Below are 25,073 nucleotides of genomic sequence, written 5' to 3'. Positions count from 1 at the left end.
TTTCAGGCTTACAGCATAATGGTTAGACAATCATATATTTAAAAAGTGACTCCCCTCAATATTTCAAGTACCCACCTGGTACCATACATAGCTATTACAGTATTATTGAGCATATTACCTATGGTGTACTTTACATCCCCGTAACTATTTTGTAACTACTAATTTGTACTTCTTAACCCCTTCACTTTTTTCACTCAGTGCCCCACTCCCTCCTTCTAGCAAGTATCAGTCTGTTCTCTGTATCTGTAAATGTTTCTGTTTGCTCACTTTTTAAAAAAATTTCTGCATATAAGAGAAATCATATTGTATTTGTCTTACTCTGAAATATTTCATTAACATAATACCTTCTAGGTCCACCCATGCTGTCATAAATTCATTCTTTTTTATGGGTAATATTCATGTGTGTGTGTATGTTACACACCACATCTTCTTTATCTACTTATCTACTGATGGACACTTGGGTTGCTTCCATATCTTGGCTATTGGAAATATTAGCAAAAAATATATGGATGCACATATCTCTTCGAATTACTGTTTTGGATTTCTTTAAATAAATACATCAGAAGTAGAAATTCTGGGTAATAAGGCAGTTTAATTTTTTGACAAACTTCCATACTGTTTTCTATAGTGGCTACACCAATCTGCAATCCCACTAAACCTGCCTGAGGGTTCTGTTTTATCCATATTGTTGTAAACATTTGTTGTCTGCTGATTAATAGATGATGGTCATTCTAACAGTATGGAGTGATATCTCATCGTGGTTTTAATTTACATTTCTCCTTTTAGTGACATTAGGCATCTTTTCATATGTCTATTGGCCATCTGAATATCCTCTTTGGAGAAGTGTCTATACAGGTCCTCTGCCCATTTTTTAATGGATTGGCTTTTGTTCTCAGTGCTGTGAGTTCTTTATAAATTTTGGATGTTTACCCTTTATCAGATCTATCATTGGTGAATATGTTCTCCCATTTAGTAGGTGTCTTTCCTTTTGGTTGATGGTTTCCTTTATTGTACAAAAACTTTCTTAAAGAGTTTGATGTAGTCTCATTTATTACTGTTTCTTTCGTTTCCCTTGCCCAAGGAGACATATCAGAAAAAATACTAAATTTTTGTGGAATCTTTTACTTAAAGTATGTTTTATTATACTATTACAGTTGTTCCAATTTTTCTCCCTTTGCCCCTCTCCACCTGGTAAGCCCCTTCCCTCCAGCAATCTCCTCCCTTACATCATGTCCATGGGTCATGCATATGTTCTTAGGCTCCTCCAGTTCCTATACTGTTCTTAACTTCCCTTGTCTATTTTGTATCTACCAATTATGCTTAATTTCTGTAATTTCCCCCCCTACTCCTCCTTCCCCTTTCCCATTGATAACCCTCCAAATAATCTCCATATCTATGATTCTGCTCCCTTTGTTTGCTGTTTGTTTTTTAGATTAACTTTTTGATAGTTGTGAGTTTGTTGCCATTTTAATGCTCATAGTTTTGAACTTCTTTTTCTTAATTCTCTTTAGCATTTCATATAAGGGCTTGGTGATGAATTCCTTTAGCTTTACTTTATCTGGGAAGCACTTTATCTGCCCTTCAATCCTAAATGACAGATTTGCTGGATAGAGTAATCTAGGTAATAGGTTCTTGCATTTCATCACTTTGAATACTTCTTGCCAGTCCCTTCTTGCCTGCAAAGTTTCTCTTAAGAAATCAGCTGATAATCTTATAGGAACTCCTTTGTAGGTAACTTTTCTCTTGCTGTTTTTAAGATTCTCCCCTTATCTTTAATTTTGGGTAATATAATTAGGATGTGCCTTGGTGTGTGCTTCCCAGGTCCAACTTCTTTGGGACTCTCTAAGTTTCCTGGGCTTCCTAGAAGTCTATTTCCTTTGCCAGATTAGGGAAGTCCTCCATTGTTTTTTCAAGTACATTTTCAATATCTTGCTCTTCCTCTTCTCCTTCTGGCACCCCTATGATTCGGATGATAGAAAGTTTAAAGTTGTCCCAGAGGTTCCTAAGCCTCTCCTCATCTTTTTGAATTCTTGTTTCTTCATTCTGTTCTGGTTAAATGTTTATTTATTCCTTCTGGTCCAAACCGTTGATTTGAGTCTTGGCTTCCTTCCCATCACTGTGCATTTGGTTCCCTGTGCATTTTCCTTTATTTCACTTTTCATAGCCTTCACTTTTCCCTCTATTTTGCAACCATGCTCAACCATTTCTGTGAGCATCCTGACTACCAGCGTTTTGAACTCTGCATCTGATAGCTTGGCTATCTCTTCATCTCTTAGTTGTATTTTTTCTGGAACTTTGATCTGTTCTTTCATTTGGGCCTTTTTTTTTGTCTTGGCACGCCTGTTACATAGTAAGGGGCGGAGCCTTAGGTATTTGCCAGGTCAGGGCAACCCACGTTGCTGTGTTGTGGTGCTGTATGTGGGGGAGGGGTCTGAGAGGGAACAGTGCAGCTTGCTCAGCTCTCGGCAGCTTTCAGTAATTTCTGGTACCCACAAGCAAATTGGGCCCTTCTGGTGCTGATTCCTGTGTGGGTGGGTTTGTGTACCTTGTAGGGCCCTGTGGGTCTCTCCAATGAACTCCTCTGTGAGGCTGGGAGTTTCTCCTGCTGCTACAACCCCCACGGGTTTTTTCAGTTAGAGGTTTTGAAGCTTTATTTCCCCTCACTAGAACCCTGGATTGCTGGGTCTGTCTCACTCCCCAATTGTTCCTCCTGGTTTATTCACTTGCAAATGTAGGACGACCTGCTCTGTCAGCCACTTCCTGCCCCTATCCTGAATTTATCGCCATGAATTGGTTTTATCTGCTTTAAAAATTTTCCAGCCAGTGCTTTCCATTCAACATTACTGAAAATTCACCCATGTTACTGTGTATAGGATTAAGTATATTTATTTTCATTGCTGTAAACTTTATAGTGTAAAGTATAATACTGCATGCATGTCCCACAATCTATTTATTATGTACTGATTTACTGATAGGTATTTGGTTGTTTTTGTCTTGGACTATAATAAATAGTAATTATAAAAACTTACTGGTATGTTTTGGTGGTCAGATATGTAAGTTTCTATAGGGATATATATATATATATATATATATATATATATATATATATATATATATATATATATATCTCATAATGATAGACTTGTTTGGCTCACAGGACATGCATATGTTCAACTTTCATAAACAGTGCCAAAAAATCTCCAAAGTGTTTGTAACAATTTATATCTCCATTGGCAACAGTGAGAGTTCTAGTTGTTTGTTATACTTACCAATACTTCATATCACTTAAAAAATAATGATTCTGGTGGATGTTAAACAGTATTCCAAGTCAGGGTTTAATATGTATTTTCATGATAACTAAAGAGGTTACCCCTTTTCATAATATTTATTAGCTATTTGGATATTCTCTTTTGTGAAGCACCTGTTCAATTTTATTTTTTGTCCATTTTTCTATTGAGGCTCCACCTTCTTCTCATATCACTTATTGAAAAGACCACTCCTCATCTGCAATAAAATGTCTTCTTTGTTATAAATCAAGTGATCACATATATGGAAGTCTATTTAAGAACTCTCAATACTGTTCCATTGGCCTATTTGTCTACCTTTATGTAGATATCATATTGTCTCAATATTGTTGTTTTAAACTGGTAAAAACAGATACTACACTTGATCTTAGCCAAAAGGTCAAGAAGCAATCAATATTGTTGTTTTATAGTAAGTCCTAATATCTGATAACTGAAGTCCTCTAACATTGTTCTTCAATATCATCTCAGTTATTTTTGACTGTTTCCACTTCTGCATGTATTTGGAACCAGCCTGTCAAGTTCCACAAAATCAATGACAACAATAAACTTTTTAAGATTGCAATTATGAGTGCACCAAATCTATTAATCAATTTAAGGGAAATTGACACCTTTAAAATATTGAGACTTCCAATTCATAAATATGCATCTGTATTGGTTTATTACTGCTAAAATAAATTACCACAGATTGTGCAGCTTAAAACAACACAAATTTATTATCTTGTAGTTCTGTAGGTCAAGTCAGGCACAGGTCTCACTAGGCTAAAAATCAAGATGTCAGCAGGGCTGTATTCCTTTTTGGAGGTCAAAGGAAGAATGCGTTTCCTTGTCTTTTCCACCCTCTAGAGTTCACCACATTCCTTTGCCCTTGGCCCCTTTCTCTATATTTAAATCCAGCAACTTTGCATCTCTCTAATCCTTGTGAACTGATACATCTGCCAAGTTCCTTCTGCCATATAATTTAATATATTCACAAGTTTCAAGGATGAGGGCATGGATATTGGGGGATGAGGGGAGCAATATTTTACCTACTGTACTATTTAACATGAAACTTTCTGACAAATGTGCAAGACAAAAGACCCTAATTGTGTTATGATGCTTCCTCTGCAAAAAACTGAGTACTGAGCTTATAAAAAAGGATCACTGAAAATAGGTATTATCACAGAAATGATTTTCTAATTCAGTGAATAATTTCATATGCCAAAACACTCAGAGTGGGATTTTGGCAAATAAAAGCACCATCCTAATTTTTAATCACTAAATTTAACAGCTAACTCTACCAATTTTAAGACACAAATAGAAAATGTAACAATTTAGCATAATAGTTTGCTGAGTCATATTAAGTGAACATAGTTTTAAATGCATATCTAAATAAGATAAAGTATATTAATGACATTTTTTACTTATAATATTTTCACCTTATGATATTTTCAACTTATGATGGATTTATTTAAGTCAAGGAGCTTCTGTAATGATGAGACAAAGAATTGATAGTTGAGTATATTATATTAAATGAGATAAAAATAGTTGATCAATTTTCTTATTACCAAGTAAATAATTTGTTTATGGTAGTGATTCATATTATTTTGTATATATTTATAAAGCCATCAACTTAAATTCTTACTGAAAATTACAAATGATAGAATAACTGATTTAAATGGATATTACAGAATTAACAGATTCTATGTTTTAAATATACAATAATTAGTTATTAACTGTCAAAAGGAAACCTATTCCATTTATTTCAACACAGCTCTTTTATAAGTAAGTTATTCTTTATTATAATGGAAGATCATGATAGATATAAAGACACCAAACCTCTAACCTTCACAGGAGTCCTTTTACAAAGAAAGAAAAACAAAACAAAACACCAAACAAAAAAGGAAGGAAAAACAAAACAAGGAGAATCTAAAATACCACTATTATATCAACTTAAATATTTATGAAGCATGAAAAGAGAGACCATAAATTATTTTTTCAAATTGGAGGGAGAGAACTATTTTAACTAGGAAAATATTTAAAATCTAACATGCCCTATGACTTACTGTTCACTCCTGGCACCTTTTTTTCCCTCCTTCTCCCTCAATCTTTCTGGGACCTTCTAAAGAATTTTAAAAAAATAAGAGAGCCTCAAAGCTAAGATAATCTCCTGACTGCATATTTGAAAAAATCAGAACTGCCTACTTCTGATCCATCTCTGTGTTCATACCGTCTCACGTGTTAGGAAGGGCCTTAAAAAAGATAACAGTGAAGAAAAAGTAAATTATGATGGATTTTGTGATGTAAATTATCCTGAGTCCACAAGCTCCTCTATCATGAGTTATAAGCAAACACAGTCACCTATTTTCTGCTTTTCTATCCCCCACATCATGACTTTGAGAAGCTCCAATAGACACTTATGCTCTGTCTTACCATCTCTCAGGCAGTGTACAGCATAACGGAGTTCTATTTTTCATATGCGGCTTTGCAGCCCAGTTTCACTATTACATAATGGAAAAGATATGGAATTACTGCCACCATTATCCTCTGCACTTGCCATTTACCTTAAACGTACCTGGAAAAGGAGATTCAAAAATTCATTGGCAAGAACGTTTTTCACACTCCAGATCTGATAGTCTTCTAGAGTAAGATGGCCCATCTGAAAGAGACACAATATTCAAAAAGATCTCATGCTAAGAATGTCCTCATTTGTGCAGCATTTTAATAAATCTGGTTTACTAAAACTTATATTGGTCGTTTGTCTGAAAACAAAAACAATAACTTAAAGCAGATTCTATGCATTATTAGATCTGCAGGCCAGCAAGGATATATTTAAAAGGAACAAAAATCTGTTGAAGTAATCAATGGTAATGATGACAATTTATCATCAATCTTCTTCCTTCAACAAGACCTGGAAAAAAATTCACAATGTCTTTCTTCTGCTTCGAGGGTTACCTGTGGAAAACCAAAAAAGTCCTGAGTAGGGAAAATGGAGTATTCACTATTTTTTTTTAAATATGATGAGTTTATTTTTATTACACTCTGATGCAAAACCCACGATTCCACTACGGCACAGAAATCAATATATTAAAAGGTCATGAAAAAGTGTGTGGGACATGCAGGACATGATGTACGAATTGGAGGATCAGGTTATTTACCATATAAACTGACATTACACTGTCACTGAGGAACACATTTAAAATAATACTGTGGAACTATACTGCAATGTGGCATTACAAACATGACAACATCCAGACATGCTTCCAAGCATCTCCCTTAGGACTTGTGATCTCTAGACTTCAGTGTGGAGAGAATTACAATTCTTTGGAAGAATGAAATTTTCATGCTTTTGAAATTTCAGACAAGAATTTTAACATCAAAACATAGTAGGTTAATTTCACCTCCGGAGGAAAATCGGATGCTTTATTCAAAACCACATTAAGCTTCTAGTCCAAACTCCAACCCAACCTTGTGACCTCCTACAATGAAGTTCTTCCCATCAATTGAAGCTGACAGGGTCAGTTTGATTCTTGGTTGAAGAGTCTGAGCACAATCCAGTTCAATCACGCTGGCATTATTTACTTTAAGCAGGTAAATTCTACAATTCAACTTGTATTTAGTAGCAATGCTAAAATGGATGTTGTCACTGCCAGCTGTCCTAGCACGGTTTATTGATGTTTCAATCTTCTCATTAACCTTATGGTGGATATACCCTCCAAATCCAGTGCCATCATTATCATGAGTGTGCAGATGGAAGTCTGCAGCCTTGTAACCCAGGGAGAAATTATTCTGTGACAGCTTGGATTTGGGCTATGTCAAAACTCATCTGATAGCCAGAGCAAGCCAACATTCAAAGGCTAACACAGCCCAGCTATATGTGGCTGGGCCAGAAAAATCTGTATCAATACTACTGCCAAGACAGAAAAATCCCATTTATCAGAGGCCTTCAATTTCTCATTCTTTCCAGTGTTCAATACAAATAACAGTGTCAAGACTCAGCTTCAACCACTCAAGCTACTTACTCTCTAAAGAGAGGTCTGTCCCAAGAGTATACTGTCTGTGTTCCGACTTTATATATGGTCTCTAGGTTGCCTGATGCTTCCCTGTATCAGTATAAGCATTACCAGAAGCAGAAAATTCCACTCCACTATATGAGTTGGTTCTTAGATCTATTTTGACCATCCCAAATCCATATCCATTGTTGACGACACCCTTGGCAGCCTTTCCTAGGTCACAGTAAGTTGGTGTGTCACACATACCCAGAGAGCAGTTGTCCGCTCTACCAAGGAAATGCTTAAGTTCTTCTTCAACCAACGCTGACCATGCCTGTGTGCACCCCCTTCACCGCATATGCGCAGTGGTGTCACACCAGGGTCGCGCCCCACAGAGCTGGAGCAGAGAGGAACAGCTGGGGTGAAACAGTACCACAAACTGTCTCTGTGTGTGTATAAAGCCCAGTACGCAGGTGGCCAGGGTGGAAGCTGACTGACAGGAGGCCTATTCACTAATTTTTAAAGCAAAAAGCAGACTCTTCAGATAATGCCCTTTCATCCTAACAATATTCTGAGGCCTTAGAAACATCTAGCAATATTATCAAATTTCTAAGAAATTTAATATCTATATTATATTTCTCCAAAGTACAATTTAACATTATGCTTTTATAAGTTGAGTAAATCAACATTTTTGTGTTGCCAAAGAGCACCAAAAATTACACATACCATATAAAAGACAATATATACTTTTTTAAAATATATTTTATTAATTATGCTATTACAGTTGTCCCATTTCCCCCCTTCACTCCCCTCCACCCTGCACACCCTCTCCCACCCATATCCCCCCTTTAGTTCATGTCCATGTGTCATACTAATAAATTCTTTAGCTTCTACATTTCCCATACTATTCTTAACCTCCCCTTGTCTATTTTCTACCTACAATCTATGCTACTTATTCTCTGTATTTTTCCCCCGTCTCCTCCTCCCACTCCCCTGCTGATAACCCTCCATGTGATCTCCATTTGTGTGGTTCTGTTCCTGTTCTACTTGTTTGTTTAGTTTGTTTTTGTTTTAGGTGTGATTATTAATGATTGTGAGTTTGCTGTCATTTTACTGTTCATATTTTTTATCTTCTTTTTCTTAAATAAGTCCCTTTAACATTTCATAAAATAAGGGCTTGGTGATGAACTCCTTTAACTTGGCCTTATCTGAGAAGCACCTTATCTGCCCTTCCATTCTAAATGAAAGCTTTGCTGGATAGAGCAATCTTGGATGGAGGTCCTTGCCTTTCATGACTTGGAATACTTGTTTCCAGCTCCTTCTTGCCTGTAAGGTCTCTTTTGAGAAATCAGCTGACAGTCTGATGGAAACTCTTTTGTAGGTTACTGTCCCCTTATCTCTTGCTGCTTCTAGGATTCTCTCCTTCATTTTTACCTTGGCTAATGTAATTATGATGTGCCTTGGTGTGTTTCTTCTTGGGTCCAACTTCTTTGGGACTCTCTGAGCTTCCTGGATTTCCTGGAAGTCTATTTCCTTTGCCAGAATGGGGGAATTCTCCTTTATTATTTGTTCAAATACGTGTTCAATCTGTTGCTTTTCCTCTTCCCCTTCTGGTACACCTATAATTCGGATGTTGGAACATTTAAAGATGTCCTGGAGGTTCCTAAGCTTCTCGTTTTTTTGAATTCTTGTTTCTCTATCCTTTCCTGTTTGGTTGTTTTTTCTTCCTTCTGGTCCACTCTATTGTTTTGAGTCCTAGTTTCCTTCCCATCACTATTGGTTCTCTGTGCATCTTCCTTCATCTCTTTTATAGTAACCTGCATTTTTTCATGTAATTTGCGCCCAAAATCAACCAATTCTGTGAGCTTCCTGATCACCAGTGTTTTGAACCGTGCATCTGATAGATTGGCTATCTCTTGGTCACTCAAAAGGATGAGTCCTGGGGCAATGATCTGTTCTTCTGTTTGAGACATGTCTCTCTCTCTTTTTTTTCTTTTTGGTCTGGTTGCTCCTGTTACGGTGAGGGGCGGAGCCTTAGGTGTTTACCAGGGCTGGGCACCCCAGTCGCTAGATTGTGATGTTGTATGTTGGGGCAGGGGCAGGAGGGAACAATGGCAGTAGCTCCGTTCTCCTGGGACCTCAGTCCCTTCTCTGGGATCCTGGGTTGCGCGCTCTACACTGGTCCACAATTGCCGCCTCACTGGGTCTGCCAGCTGCCACTTGCGTACTCAAGGTCCACCCACTGCGATCTTGCATGTCCTAGATGCCTTACGCACTCCTGGTTGCCTTATGCGCCCAGTTCTCCCTGTTCTCCCCGAGCTGTGACCTGCACCCGGCTGCTCCTCTACACCCCTCCTACTGGTCTGGATGAACGGGTCTACTTCAACTTCCTGGCTGTCCGACTTCCATTCAGATAAATTCTCTATCAGTTCTGGGTGTTATACTGCCTCTAAATTGTTGTTGTTCTAATCTTGGTTGTGCGTGGAGGTACGGAGCATCCACCTATGCCTCTATCTTGCCGGAAGTCCTCCGAAACCCAGTTTTCTTTACATCACTGTTGGTTCCGTGTACATTTTTCTTCATTTCACTTATTGTAGCTTTCATTCTTTCATCTAATTTGCAACCAAAATCAACCAATTCTGTGAGCATCCTGATCACCAGTGCTTTGAACTGTGCATTTGATAGGTTGGCAATCTCTCGTTTGCTTAAAAGTACTGGCCAAGAGGCTTTTAATTCTGTTTGAGCCATCTTCCCCTCCCCCCTTTGGTCTGGTCGCACCTGTTGCGTATGGGGGCGGAGCCTTAGGTGTTCACCAGGGCGGGGCACCTCAGTTGCTGGGTTGTGATGTTGTATGTGGGGGCGGGGTCTGAGGGGGAACAATGGCGCCTGCTCCGCTCTATCTAGGACACTTCAGTCCCCTCAGCCACTTCCCATAAGCAGACTGGGCCCTTCTGGTGCTGGCTCCTGGGCGGGTGGGCTTGTGTACTTTCTAGGACTCTGTGGGTCTCCCCAAGGAGCTCTCCTGTGAGGCTGGGAGATTCTCCTAGCCTCAACCCCCACAGGTGTTTCCAATCAGTGCTTTTAGGCATTGTTTCCCGGTGCTGGGTCCCTGGGTTGCGTGGTCTGTGTCGCTGCCCGTTTTTGCCTAGTTTATCTGTGTGAGAATGTGTGACTGCGGACAGCCAGCTGCCTTGGACAGCCAGCTGCCTTGGACAGCCAGCTGCCTTGCACCCCTCACTGGGTCTGCTCATTGCCTCCCGCACCCAGGGTCTGCCACCGGGTCCGCCAACTGCTGCCTCTGCACACAGGTGTGCCTGTGTTTGCCAGCCACCGCTTTTTCCTGCCAGGACCCCTCAACCACTCACTGTAGGCCTCTGACTCCGCTCCTCCTTACTGGTCTGGACGAATGGTCGTCAGACTTTTGTTCAGTTCATTTCTGTCTGTTCTGGTTGTTTTTTTGTTTCTAGATTTTTGTTGTCCTTACTTTTTGTTGTGTGAGGAGGCACAGTGCATCTACCTACACCCCCATCTTGGCCAGAAGTCAATATATACTTTTTCTTATAAGGCAAAAATATAAACTATTTCTTCATGTATTCAACAATTACCTAATACTCCTAGATAAATGTTTTTAGCTTTTATTATTTAATGATAGTGATATAGTCCCTTTTCACTATATAACCATATATAAGGGAAGATTTTAAATCACTGTGATTACAATTACTGACTTTCAGGAAACAAATTCTATTAAGTATGCTGACACCAATCTAAAGGTATAAAATAGCCCTGGCTGGTATGGCTCAGTGGATTGAGCACTGGCTGACAAACCAAAGGGTTGCCAGTTCAATTTCCAGTCAGGGCACATGCCTGGGTTGCAGGCCAGGTCCTCAGTAGGGCACATAGAAGAGGCAACCACACACTGATGTTTCTCTCCCTCTCTTTCTCCTCCCTCCCCTCCCTAAAAATAACTAACTAACTAACTAAATAAATAAATAAATAAATAAAATATTTAAGAAAAAGGTATAAAATAATGGGTAATAAAGGCACAATAATCTAGCACAAGTGAATATGGTTAATAGCTTTGGTCAAAAGGTCCAAGTTCTATTATAAACTGCTAACCATTTCATTGTCATGGTTACATGAAGTGGGAGCAGCTAAATTATCTTTTTAATATTCATCGGAGACTCAGAAGTAGCAACTCCTGCTTACATAAAAATAGACAGCAATAATACCTACATATTTACGAAACACTCAGAAAAATGATGTTAGAAATTATATCTCTATAGGAATTTTCTAACAGAAACAGTCCCAGGTTTCTGTTCCTATACATTCCAAAGAGAAGTAAATACCATAGTTTTTGGAAAAGAGAGGTAAATGAAGGCAGAAGGATGCTTGAAATGCCAAACAAAGTTCAAGGCCTATAAAATTCATTCCTATTGTTTCCATTGAGCATAAGTTAATAAAACTATGATGATTCCTTCTGGCACTGTGATTGAAGAAAGAACAACCACTGATGCTACTTATTTTTTTTAAACCTCTATGAGTGGAAAGGTTCAAATTAACTCAAATATGCCTCAAGTTTGTAGACTATTTTCAATTTCACAGGGACACTTAAACATCATATTAATGCAAGCTATAGGAATAAACATAATATTCTTACTAATAAATGTCAAATTAAAAAAATTCAAGAATTTACTCTTGTACATGCTTCTTCTGGCTAGTATTAAAGAATTCAGGAGAGGACCTTATCAATACCATTTTTAAAAAACTCTTTTAGGAATATATGCATCACCTAGATTAATATAAAAATCATTTCTGTTATCCTAGATATCCTTATGGTCCTTTCCAAGTAATACACCCATGCCTGAGAGTCATTATTCTAATGCCTATCGTCATTTGTTAGTTTTGACTCTGTTTCTGAACTTTATATAAATGGAATCTTACAGTATGTATTCTTTTTCATGTGACTTCTTCTGCTCCATATAAGGTTAGCCTTACCCTAACTTTTTAAAATGGGAGAAATGAGGATTATAAACTATGGAAGACAAGGGCTGTGTCTACTTAATTTTTATAAAATGCCTAGCTTATAATAAATGTTTTTATACATAAAACACTTAATAGACTTGTTTTAGCCCTCGCTGGTGTGGCTCAGTGGATTGAGTGCCGGCCTGTGAACCAAAGTGTCACCGGTTTGATTCCCAGTCAGGGCACATGCCTGGATTGCAGGCCAGGTCCCCAGTGGGGGACACTCAAGAGGCAACCGCACATTGATATTTCTATCCTTCTCTTTCTCCCTCCTTCCCCCCCTCTCTAAAAATAAATAAATAAAATATTAAAAATAATAGAGTTGTTTTAAAGATGGAACACACTATCTTTAGAGACAACCTGGAGGTACTGCAACCACAGATTCAAATAAGCAGTTGGTGGGAATGATACAAAACAGATTGAAATATTATATGCTATATATCCCAATTTAGAGTACATGATATTTTTAGAAAAGGATAAATTAGTCTTAGCTAGACTCACCTTTGTGGTATCATGTGCACTCAACATATCTTCTACAATGTCAGATAGATTCGTATGTAATTCCTTTAAAAACAGAAATTCAAAGGAGTAGTTAGAAAAGAGTTCCTATCATTTTTATTACTCAGTGGCCAAAGTATACTATATTTTGATCAAGAATTTTTTTATCATAAAAGATTCTTACATTTGCTTTAAAAAAATTAAGACAATTATCCTGAAGCTTCAGTCTTACTTTATACAATAAGGTCAGTTTATTAAATTTTCTAAGACAAATTCTCTACCCAATTTTGCATCTTTAGCTATGAATATTTTGAGGAGTATAATATAGCAACTACCACTCCTTTTCACTCCCTCACTTATAAAAAATTCTCCACTCCATCTTCCTATTAGAAGTTTACATGCAACAAGATATTTAAAATCAGAACTTACTGGGATATCATCTGTGCGGTTATCTTTCCAGACCTCTAAAAGTGCAACCACCATGTCTCTAAGTTCAACCCTGGAGAGAACTCCATCACGGTCAACATCAAACACCTTGAAGCAAACTTAAAAAAAAAAGAAAGAAAGAAAGAAAGAAACTCTTATGGAGGGAAATTACTTTTATATTCTGAAGTATAATACATTTTATTAGAAGCTACCCTAGTAAAAATTACTCAATTTCTCAAACAAGTATATTCTGGATGTAAGTTCTCATCCGGAGCACACATACAAATATGTCACTTAAGTCCTCTGAAGATGGAGGGTAACTGCACAGACTTCATAAATTGTTACTGTTTCTCTCAAACTTGAAAACAAAACAGAACAAAACAAAACAAAAAGGGGGGCCAATAAATATTAAAATATCTCACAGGTTTTTGAGGAGGTAATACAAGCCTTTATTTAAATTAATTTCTAATATTTAAAACTGTTCACTGAAGAACTGATTCTTCTAGTGCTGAAAATATTCCATGTACATTAAGAATCAATAACAAGGGGGTATTAAGATAGTCTGCTTTCATTTAGCCTCTCCAAGGAAGCTAATGTGTACTCAATGTTTTACCAAAGAATAATTTTAACTCTTCAATAAAATTTATATAAAACATGCTAAGAATTAGAAATATAAGCATTTTGCTAATTAACTCCAAAAGAATCTCTAGTTGGTTCACTTCCATTAGTATGTCAGCAGTAAAGAATTTTTTTAAAAATATTAAGTCAACAATTAAGATCAAGTGAAAAGCAAAAAATTTAGCCTCCTTATTTAATATTATAACTAAATGAGAACAAATAATCCATCATATATCCAGGTTGAATTAATGGTATCATCATGGGAAAAAAATCTAATTTTTTTAACCTCACCCAAGGAAAAGTTTTCCCCTCCCAAATGATTTTAGAGAGTGAAGAAGGAAGAGAAAGAGAGAGAGAAAATTGGTTGCCTGCCATATTGCCCCAACTTGGATCAAACCTGCAACCTAGGAAGGTGCCCTAATCAGGAATCGAGCCTGCCACCTTTTGGTGCACAGGATGATGCTCCAATAAACTGATCCACCTGGCCAGGGGAAGAAATCTGAATATTTAAGTTTAAACAATATTTAATTCCATACATCCCCCTAATAATTATGCTGTTCAAGTGAGTATATCATAGAAACAATATTACTAAAGGTCAAAACAGTTAAATAGCACATTCAAAACAGGCAACACTTACGAGCTGTGTTTTAGAAAGGCCCAGAGATGATAACCTTAGTAAATATATGAGAATTAGGTACCAATTAAATGTAAACTGCTGCATTTTCTCTAATTATTAAGATTTAATAATGTAATATACTTATAAATTATGCTGTTACATTTTAGCTATATTTAAAGGACAATTTTAGTATTTAACAAAATTGTGTTCTGATGATAAATTTCATATTGCTATAAAATATTAATATATACAACTCAGAAAATAATTTGTACTTCAAATTATGCAAGGCACTGAATTCTCTATACAGACTACCAGATAATATTTTTAAAATATATTTTATTGATTATACTATTACAGTTGTCTCAATTTATTCCCCTTTGTATCCTTCCACCCGGTACCCCCATTCTCTCTGGCAATCCCCTCCGTCATTGAACTAAGATTCAATGTCCATGGGTCATGCATATAAGTACTTTGGCTATTCCATTACCTATACTGTTCTTAACATCCTTCTGTGTATTTTGTACCTACCAATTTGTACTTCTTAATCCCTACGCCTTTCACCCCATTTTCCCTCTTTCCCCTCCCAAATGATAAACTTCCAAATGCTTGCCATATCTATAATTCTGTTCCTGTTCTACTTATTTGCTTAGTTTGTTTTTTAAATTCAGTTGTTAATAGTTATGAATTTGTTGCCATTTTAATATTCATAGTTTGGATTTTCTTTTTCTTAAGTAAGTCCCTTTAGCATTTCATATAATAATGGCTAGGTGATGATGAACTCCTTTAGTTTTACCTTGTCTGGGAAGCACTTTCTCTATAATTGTGAATGATAGCTTTGCTGGATAGAGTAATCTAGGTAGTAGGTCCTTGTTTTTCATCACTTTGAATAAATACTTCTTGCCAGTCCCTTCTAACATGCAAAGTTTCTTTCAAGAACTCAGCTGATATCTTATAGGAGCTCCTTTGCAGGTAACTATCAGCTTTTCTCTTGCTATTTTTAAGATTCTCTCTTTACCTTTAACCTTTGGCATTTTAGTTATGATGTGTCTTTATCTTTAACCTTTGGCATTTTAATTATGATGTGTGGTCCTCTTTGGGTCCACCTTGTTTGGGACTCTCTGTACTTCCTGGATTTGTATGTTTATTTCCTTCACCAAATTAGTGGAGTTCATGTCCATGGGTCATGTGTGTAAGTTCTTTGGCTACTCCATTTCCTATACTGTACTTTATATCCCCATGGCTATTCTGTAACTACCTATTTGTTCTTCTTAATCCCTTCACTTCATCCATTCCCCCACAACTCTTCCCACCTGGCCACCATCAAAATGCTCTCTGTACCCATGATTCTGTCTTTGTTCTTCTTGTTTGCTTAGTTTGTTTTTCAGATTCAATTGTTGGTAGATATGTATTTATTGCCATTTTATTATTCATAGTTTTGATCTTTTTCTTAAATAAGTTCCTTTAACATTTCATATATAAAAGTTGTTGATAATGAACTCCTTTAGTTCCCCCCACCCCCGCCCCGGGAAGCTCTATATCTGCCCTTTGATTCTAAATGATAGCTTTGCTGGGTAGAACAATCTTAGCTGTAGATCCCTGCTTTTCATGGCTTTGAGTATTTCTTGCCAATCACTTCTAGCCTACAAAGTTTCTTTTGAGAAATCAGCTGATAGTCTGTAGGTAACTAAGTGCTTTTCTCTTGCTGCTTTTAAGGTTCTCTTGCTACTATCACTCATTGTCTTGGTTGTGTGGCCTAATATAGTAGATGTCCTGTGGGCTTCAGGGCACAGCCTCCCCTATCACCCAAGGTGGGTACTCAAGGTGTGTCCTTCATGTGGGCTGAGTACACCTTCTTGTAGTTGAGCCTTGGTTACTGTTGGCAGATCAATGAGAGGGATTTACCTAGACCAATCAGTGGCAAGGACTGGCTGTCACGACTGGCCACCAACTTCTACCCTCTATGGAGGATAAGCTGCGTATGGGCAGGGTGGTGGTGCTCTGACGTAATCTGTAGCTCCACTGGATGCACAGGTTCTGGGGTTTCCCAGGTGGTGTACGCCAAGGCCTGCTCCCTCCTCTGTTCTGCCAGGGCCACCCTGCCTACTCAGTAAAGCACTCTGAAATAGCTGCTACTTGTTCTTGGCTTAGAGATTCCAGGAGAAACTAAGTTGTGAATCTAGGCTGACTGCTGCTAGTACTGCAGTCACTGAGCAAGAGGTACAGTGGCTGGGGGCTGAGGTCAGCAGTTGCTTGTTTGAGAGGATTTAGGAAGTTGTGAAGAATAAGTCAAGAATAGTCATTAACATGGAAAAGTCACTGTTAACAGTTTGGGTGGGCCAGTAAATTGGGTGGGACAGGACCTCAGGGGATCTCCAGGGCAGGGCAACCAGTGTTAGCCAGGTTGATAGAGTCTCAGATGTGGCACCAACCTACCAGCTCTGTGGCTCTATGGTGGGGGAGGGTTCAGAGAGGGGACAATGGCCTCTGCCTGCCTTTTTGTCTGGGAAAAAGCTGTCCCTCAGCTGTTGCCCTGATGATAGACACTTCAGTTTTTCCCTGTATGCTATTGGTGCCTTTCAATTTGCTACCTCAGTGCTGGAGCTCAGACGGAGTGAGTTTGAGTAAGTCCATGTGTGGGTTCTTTAAGAGGAACTGCTCAGGACACGAGAAGTTTCTTCCACCAATACAATCCCCACTGGTTTTTGCACTCAGGAGTTATAGGGACTTATCTTCCTGGCACTGGAACCCTTAGTTTGAGGGCCTGGCATGGGGCTGGGACTCCTCGCTCCCAAGATATCCCTCCCAAATTTTTACCCACTATGCATGGGTATAGGATCATCCTGTTCTGCATCTGTACCCCTCCTACCTGTTTGTATGAATGTGGTTTCTTTAATTCCATAGTTGTTGAACTTCCATTCAACTAGTTCTGACTGTTCTGAGTGATGATTGTTCTATAGTTTAGTTGTAATTTTGATGTGATTCAAACATCACATCAAACAAAGTGATTCAAACAAGGTGAGCTGTGTTTACCTATGCTGCCATTTTGACCAGAAGTCCCCCAAAAATATTTTTTAAGAACTTAACGTTTTCAAATACATTTTCTGATATAGTTTATCATGAACTGTAAATTCATTGGAAAATTAATCCCATTATTAATAATAAACATACCAAACTACGTCCACAGTAAAAAAGAATAGATGACTAAATCCTTAGACTAGCTTCAGTAAAACCTCAATATGAAACTGCTATATGCCAACCTAACAAAGTGATGAAAATTCAAGCCTTAATCCACAGATGATTTTACATGGACGAATGCTAATTTTTTCAGTGTATACTTTGCAAATTTTTTGACAATGTTTAAAAACACTTACATTTTTGTCTTTCAGCCAGGGGTCCCCTGCAACAGGCTGACAAACCACAGGATATCTCCTTAAAGTCTATGTGATTGTCACGATTTTCATCAAAAGCATTAAACAAACCTGTAAAATAGAAAAAGACACCATAAATCACAGTGACCCAACTTCCTAATGTTATAATGACATGTTTATAAAAGGAGGCATGACTCCCATAAACTGTCCAAATTATATTTTAAATTCTAAAAAGGTAAAAGCTGCACTGCTGAAGTAGGTAAAAGCCCAGAGCCTTATCTGTTCCGGCTTCCCCTAACAAGTACTTCTGAAGTACCCTACGAATCTGAAGAATACAGATTATATATTCTAAAAATCTAATCCTGTGCCCTTAGTTTAAAGAGTGAGAAAACTAAAACTCAGAAGGCAGCTGCCAAAAGTAAGAAAAGTTTAAAAAAGGTCAAAACAGGACAGAGAACTCGAGTATTCAGATTCCAAATATGTTTCTTTTTGTGATAGAGATCACCCATAATTATTCTTTGTATTCGTAAATTTTTTTTAAAAAGTCAGCCATGAACAGTTTAGAGCTAGCAGAGACCTCAACGAAGGCTTAGTCCAGTAGTTTCTTATTTTGGGGGGAGAAGAGATACAGTAATGGGAAGTTCTTAAGTAAAAGAAAGAAAGTACACTGCAGCTGCTGCCATCAAGGACACAAGTCGTGTGCAATCTATCAAGCTAGTCAGGGTCACCAAGGTGCTGGGCTGAACCGGTTCCTAGGGACAGTGCATGCAGATATGTGTGGAATGCATGGACAACAGGAGCCGCTCCATCATCTGCAAAGTGAAAGGCCTTGCACGTGAGAGCAATATGTTCACCCTGTTGGATTCAAAGCAAGAGGCTAGGAGGGTGCGCTGAATTTGTGTCTGGGTCCTGGATGTCTGGGTGGACCACATGACCCCTCGGGATGGTATCTGACTATTAATAAAGCATTTATATTAAACATTTAAAAAAGAAAAAAGTAGAGGCACTCAACTTGAGTAAGAGGTGGGGTTATGTGTAAAAACCTGGAGCTCTGCCCGTTCATTCAATGGCCACCACCCTATTCTCTGCACCAGCTGCTAAGGGGCCTCATTGGAGTGTAACTTCATAACCACTGACTTGGTCAAACATATTTTACATATGAGGATATTCAGGTGGAGAGACCTAAATTAATTTATGCAAGGTCACATAGGTAGAATGGGATTCTCAAAACTACAATCTTAAATCCCATTTTATTTTTTTTCCACTAAACTCTGCTATTTGTAAGAAACTTGCAAACCTGTATATTATATGCCCTTTTAGAATTAAGATATGTTGGTTAAAAATAAGAGATGGGCCTAGGTCTGTTTACCAAAGAACATCTGTAGAAAATAGAATGAAATTTACCTTCACTTAGAGATGGACGAATAGGTGGGGAAACCAATGGGCCAAATGTCTCTAAATCAAATCGTCCAGTCCGGGATTGAGCCTTCAGCAACCAATAACGTTTCTCCAGATCAATGATGTCTGATTCCTCCACTAAGAGTCAAATCAAACAAAATTGTTAAATTTTTCAGCCTTCTCTTCCAACGATATATTTTAATTTCCCAATTCAATTGCTAAAAATAAACAAAATTCTGAAACTACAAATACAATGTATCTAAAATGGCACAAAAGCCATGGCTGGTGTGGTTCAGTTAGTTAGGCATCATCCCACAAATTAAAAGGTTCCCAGTTTGATTTCGGACAGGGCACATGTCTAGATTGTGGGATCATCCCTAGTCGAACACCTATGGAAGGTAGCCAATTGATGTTTCTTTCCTTCTCTTTATCCCTCTCTTCCCCTCTCTCTAAAAAAGTAAAATAAAATAAAATGGCATGAAAAGTAAATTCAAATATCAAAAAGCCTTAAAATAAAAAATATTTTCTCATTAAGTAGCCTGCTTAAATACAACATGTAATATAAGTAACTTAGACATTTATTTTTGGATTCCCACACCACTTTTATCTGTAATATTTTATTTTATTTGTTACTTTTTAAATTTGATTTTTAGAGAGAGGGAGAAGGAGAAAGAGAAGGAGAGAAACATCAATGTGAGAGAAGAGCATGAATCAGGTTCCTCTCACATGCTCCCAACTTGAGACCTGACCCACAACCCAGTTATATGCTGGCTGGGAATTGAACTGGCAACCTTTTGGTCCACAGGCTAGTACTCAATCCACTGAGCCAGGCCTATCTGTGCTTATGTTTTATAATTTTTAATCTCTATCTCAGGTTTGAAGGTTCTACATACATTTTCTTTCCTGGCTACACTGTAAACATTCTAAGAACAGAACCCACATCCAGCCCTGATCAGTGTGGCTCAGTTGGTTTGGTGCCATCCCACAAAGCAAGAGGTTGTTGGTTTGATTCCTGGTCAGGGCACATGCCTAGGTTGTGGACTTGGTCCCTGGTCGAGCATGCATAAGAGGCAACCCATCATCATTTCTCTCTCACATTGATGTTTCTCTCCCTCTCTTTTTCCCCCTCCCTTCTCTCTCTAAAATATAAATAAATCCATGTCTGATTCATCTTGTCAATATGGTTACTACTTACAAATTTAATACTTATTGAGTAAATGAAAAAAAATATCATAAAAGATATAAGTAACAAAGTCAATAAAAGACAGAGGAGTTAAAGTAGGATTTATGATGTGATAGGTACTAGGGGCATCATGAAAACATGAACATTTTTCTTTCCCCATCAACAGAATATGTGTGTGTGTGTGTGTGTGTGTGTGTGTGTGTGAAACATTTAGCATCTATTGGCTAAGTTCAGTGTTTTGTGTTTTTTTTTAAGATTTTATTTATTTATTTTTAGAGAGGGAAGGGAGGGAGAAAGAGAGAGAGAGAGAGAAACATCAATGTGCAGTTGCTGGGGGCCGTGGCCTGCAACCCAGGCATGTGCCCTGACTGGGAATCGAACCTGCGATGTTTTGGCTTGCAGCCCGTGCTCAATCCACTGAGCTATACCAGCCAGGGCTAGGATGTATATTTTTAATAAAACATAGATAAGCTCTAAGCTCTAACCATGGTTACATTCTACATGTGCTTGTTTTCTCCCTTCAAGGTACTAAAGTAAGATTTAGAAAGCAAGTAAGATGAGTCCTCCCACTGCCCTTGCTTCTGTCTGCAGTCACTTCCCAGACTTTGGCAAAGTACAAAGAACCTAAGTGGTGAGATTTCACTGAATTAAGAAGTTTTAGTTCAGGGAGGTTGAGATAGCTGAAATTTTCAGGCAAAATGCTAGAGAAAAAGAGTTATGTAAAGGAAGAGCTCCAGAAATTTACACAGGAGTCTTGTTGAGTTGGCAGAATACTAAGTTCTGTATGTAAATGAATTTTATTGAGGCTAGGCTAGGGTATGCTTAAGTTCTGACCAGTCAGAATGGTTGAAAGCTGGAAGCATTCTTGGACTCAAGAGGGTCACAATTAACAGTAGGGAAAAAATTAACTCTAGAGTAAAGGTTATTCCAGATTTGCCCCAACTAACTTTTTAAAAAATGCTTGAACTATCAAGCTGATCCAAGTTAAATAACTGCTTATCAAAATAAAACAGCCTCCATTGTCTTCCTGGAAGGAAAACACAATCCAACTGGTCATATAACATGCACAATCTCTAGTATCCAAAAAAAAATGATGAAACAAATAGTCAAAAGTGATCCAAAACCAGGATAAAAACCAGTCAACAGAAAAAGTCATAGAAATAACAGAGATGACAGAATTAGTAGACAAGACTTTAAAAACATCTCTTAGAAGCATCTCAAGAATTTAAGGTAAACCATGACGATACTGAACAAAGGAATGAAAATTATAAAAAACACCAAATGAAATACTAGAGGTGATGAATACAATAACTGACATTTAAAAATTTAGTGAAGAATTTAACAGGTTAAAAACTAGAGGAAAAACTAGTGAATTTGAACACTGAGCAACAGAAACTATCCAAATGGAAGTATAAGGGGAAAAAAAAGGCCAAAAATTATTAGAATCTTAGTGACCTGAAGACAACATCAAACAATATAACATATAAGCTATTAAGGTCCCAGAAAGAGGAGGGCAAAAAAAATTTTGAAAAAATAACAGCTGCTAATTTTCTAAATTTGATGAAAACTATAATCCAACAGATCCAGAGGTTCAATGAGCCCTGTGCCAGAAAATTAAAAAAAAAAATAAACTATGGGAAGTCACCATCAAATTACTAATAAAGAGAAAAATCCTAAAAGCAGCAGAAGGGATAAAAAATACACTACAAACAGAAGAACTTAGACAAGCAATGATTTCTCTTCAGAAGCCAGAAGATAATGGTGAAAACTTTGGAAAGGAAAACTGTTTATCTCAAATTCTATATCCCATGAAAAAATTCTTCAAAAATAAGGGCAAAATAAAAAATGTTGTGGAAAAACCAGAGCTGAGACAATTCATCTTAATAGAACAATACTAAAATATTTACTATCTGCCATTTTAAGAAAAAGCTTACTAATCTGTTTTAGACTTCAGAGGGCATAGCTACAAGACTTCAAGATTGTGAAATTCCAAAAAATGACAGCACCTCAGGACCACCAGAGCCATGTAATTGCAAGTCTTTATGATTCTGAGACTTCAGACTTGTGAGATTCCAAATCAACATTATATTTGTGAGTGAAAGACATGAACAGAAAACATGTGCTGACTGAGGACAACATACTGCGCCAGAAAGCATTGATCCTATAAAAAGACTTCAGCAAGGAATCCCCTTAAACGAATGACACCAAGTAACAGGTGGTTACACAGATTCAGAAATAACTTTGGCATTTTATCATCTCACATCGTCACAAGAAGAAGGGTGAATACACCACAAATAGGATATTTTGAGAGAAACCACATTCACATATCTTTTATTAGAATATATTGTTACAATTGTTCTATTTTATTAGCTGTTAATCTCTTACTGTGCCTAATTTATAAGTGAAATTTCATTGTAGGTATGTAATGTATAGGAAAAAGCAGTGTGTGTGCGCACATGCATGCATGTGTATATATATACATACACACGCACACAGAGTGCAAGAGAGAGAGAAAAAGAGAGAGAGAGACAGACACATGGGCACAATTCAGTTTCAGGGATCCACTGGAGGTCTTAGATGCATACCCTACAGATAAAGGGAACTACTCTATATGTTCTTATTTCTATACTTACAAGTACTGAGTATACAGGGTGGGACAAAAGTAGGTTTGCAGTTGTGAGTAGGCAAAACATGGAGTTTACTCTTATACTATTTATTAATTATTGTGACATTTTCTATGCAAATAACTGTGCTCAGTAAGTACTGTATTTCTGATTAAATGTTATTAAATAATAATTAAATTAGAATACAGAAAAATTACACCAGTTATATTCCAAATTTTTTACCTTTGAAGACTATGTTTATTTATCTCCTTAAACACACACACACACACACACACACACACACACACAATTTTAGCCCTGGCTGGTGTGGCTCAGTGGACTGAACACCAGCCTGCTAACTGAAAGGTCATCGGTTCGATTCCCAGTCAGGGCACATGCCTAGGTTGCAGGCCAGGTCCCCAGTTGGGGGGCGTGTGAGAGGCAGCCAATCAATGTTTCTCTCACACATTGATGTTTCTGACCCTCTCTTTCACCCTCCCTTCTCCTCTCTCTGAAAAATAAGTAAATATAATCTTAAAAAAAAAAACACAATTTCAAATGGGACAAGTGTAATAGCATAATCAATAAAATATACTGTAAAAATACACTTTGCTGAAGTAGACATGTGAAAAGACAAGTAGAACATATTTAGAAGAAAAAAATGATCAGACTGGTCATGGTTACCAATTAAAACCATGCTTTAGAACTCCCTTTCAAGTTTGTGTGATCTGTTCATTTTTGGGTTATAGACTGTAATCCATAATCAAATTATTTGCCAAAAACAAGCTATGGTAAATTATATATGTATTATATTATTACTCAAACATTTTAAATGAATTGACAGCTGAATTTCTGAGAAGAGGGAAAGCAACTAACCTTATTCTCACTTAAAGAAGAGGTAATAATTGCAGCAGTTGCTCTACCTGCGATTCATAAATCGATACCAAAACCTTATAATTTATAAGCTAATAGGAATGAATTTATTATGCATCTGTAGGTATAATTTTATTCTCGTTTACAATAGCATACCATATTCCCAACATTCTAAATAGTTCTTGGCCTATACTTTGAGCCATCCTAATCAAGTCCCACCTTACCAGAGGCTCCAGCTGCAGAAATAGCTCTTCAATACCAGAATTGGATTGTAATTTTTTTTAAAAGCCAGGCAAAATATCCAAGCATTTTCAAACAGTTGCACAGTTCTTCAACATTTTTGAGGATGCAGCCATCTCAAAAGCAATGACCTTCTGAGAGGTACTTAAAATGGCTGTAAGCCTTAAGTCATTTACAACCAGATAAGAGGATAAGGAAGGAGAGACATGCAGATTTACTAGAGGCTTAAGGTCTAAGAATCACTAAAGTATTTTTTTCTCTTCAAAAAAGTTTTTAACATTGCAAACTAAAATGTGGCAAGGGAATATAATAATTTACATATTTTTAGTTGAGAAAATAAATCCTAAAATAGAGACAATAAAATCTGAATTAGGTATGAAAAGAAAAATAATCAAAATGTGTTCTATGGGCCTAAAATTAGCCAAAATACTACATTAATTATTGTGATATTTTCTATGCAAACAACTGTGCATTACCTCAGAATCCCAATTCTATTACTGAAAGAAATCACTGAGGTAGCAGTCTTTATTCACTCTTATGTTATATTTAATGAAAACTCCAACAACTCTTTCTTAGTACATAGCTAAATGAAAACATAGTTCTTAAAAATCATATTCTACTATCTATTTCACTGCAGGTAAATGGGCAATTATTCAATAATCTTTCCTTGATCACATAAAATTAATCACTGAAGAGAAATAAAAAAATAATCATTTGTAAGTATCCCAAGGGGAAAACAAGTTAATTGGAAAAGTGAATCTGCAAGATTCTCTGCTGTCTGAAGAAGGTGGCTCACCACCACAACTACCACATGACTAACTCCTTTTATCTGCAATTACAAGCTACTCATAAAAGATTAAAGAATAAAATGAGTGTCAATAAACTGTCTTCAAGTCCTAAAATGATAATAAGCATGCACTCTGGGTTCAACTATCCTAACGTTGGCACCTATTTG

At 37.2% G+C, this 25,073-nt stretch overlaps 2 protein-coding genes and 2 pseudogenes across 3 annotated transcripts in view; 1 reads left to right on the top strand and 3 right to left on the bottom strand.

Annotated features, from left to right (window-relative positions):
* The window catches only part of USP32 (ubiquitin specific peptidase 32), a 138,304-nt gene that overhangs the window by 47,676 nt on the left and 65,555 nt on the right, over positions 1–25,073 (bottom strand). For both annotated transcript variants that reach the window (XM_045836165.1, XM_045836166.1), the window contains exons 6-10: positions 19,226–19,357; positions 17,825–17,932; positions 13,223–13,338; positions 12,797–12,859; positions 5,857–5,940 (exon numbers count right to left, since the gene is read on the bottom strand). In XM_045836165.1, the coding sequence (XP_045692121.1) occupies positions 5,857–5,940; positions 12,797–12,859; positions 13,223–13,338; positions 17,825–17,932; positions 19,226–19,357 (503 nt within the window). The remainder of the gene's footprint in view (positions 1–5,856; positions 5,941–12,796; positions 12,860–13,222; positions 13,339–17,824; positions 17,933–19,225; positions 19,358–25,073) is intronic.
* On the bottom strand, positions 3,575–3,696 carry LOC123817823 (annotated as a pseudogene).
* Positions 6,720–7,538, bottom strand: LOC123816926 (annotated as a pseudogene).
* On the top strand, positions 18,012–18,715 carry LOC123816789 (40S ribosomal protein S28-like). Its single transcript, XM_045835983.1, is given in 2 exon segments — positions 18,012–18,056; positions 18,509–18,715. Coding segments are annotated over 2 exon segments (252 nt in total).

The sequence above is a fragment of the Phyllostomus hastatus genome, unplaced genomic scaffold (genome assembly GCF_019186645.2).
Source record: "Phyllostomus hastatus isolate PE091 unplaced genomic scaffold, TTU_PhHast_1.1 phas_contig_210, whole genome shotgun sequence".
NCBI classification, from domain to species: Eukaryota; Metazoa; Chordata; class Mammalia; order Chiroptera; family Phyllostomidae; genus Phyllostomus; species Phyllostomus hastatus.
This window is presented reverse-complemented; position numbering and strand designations above follow the sequence as displayed.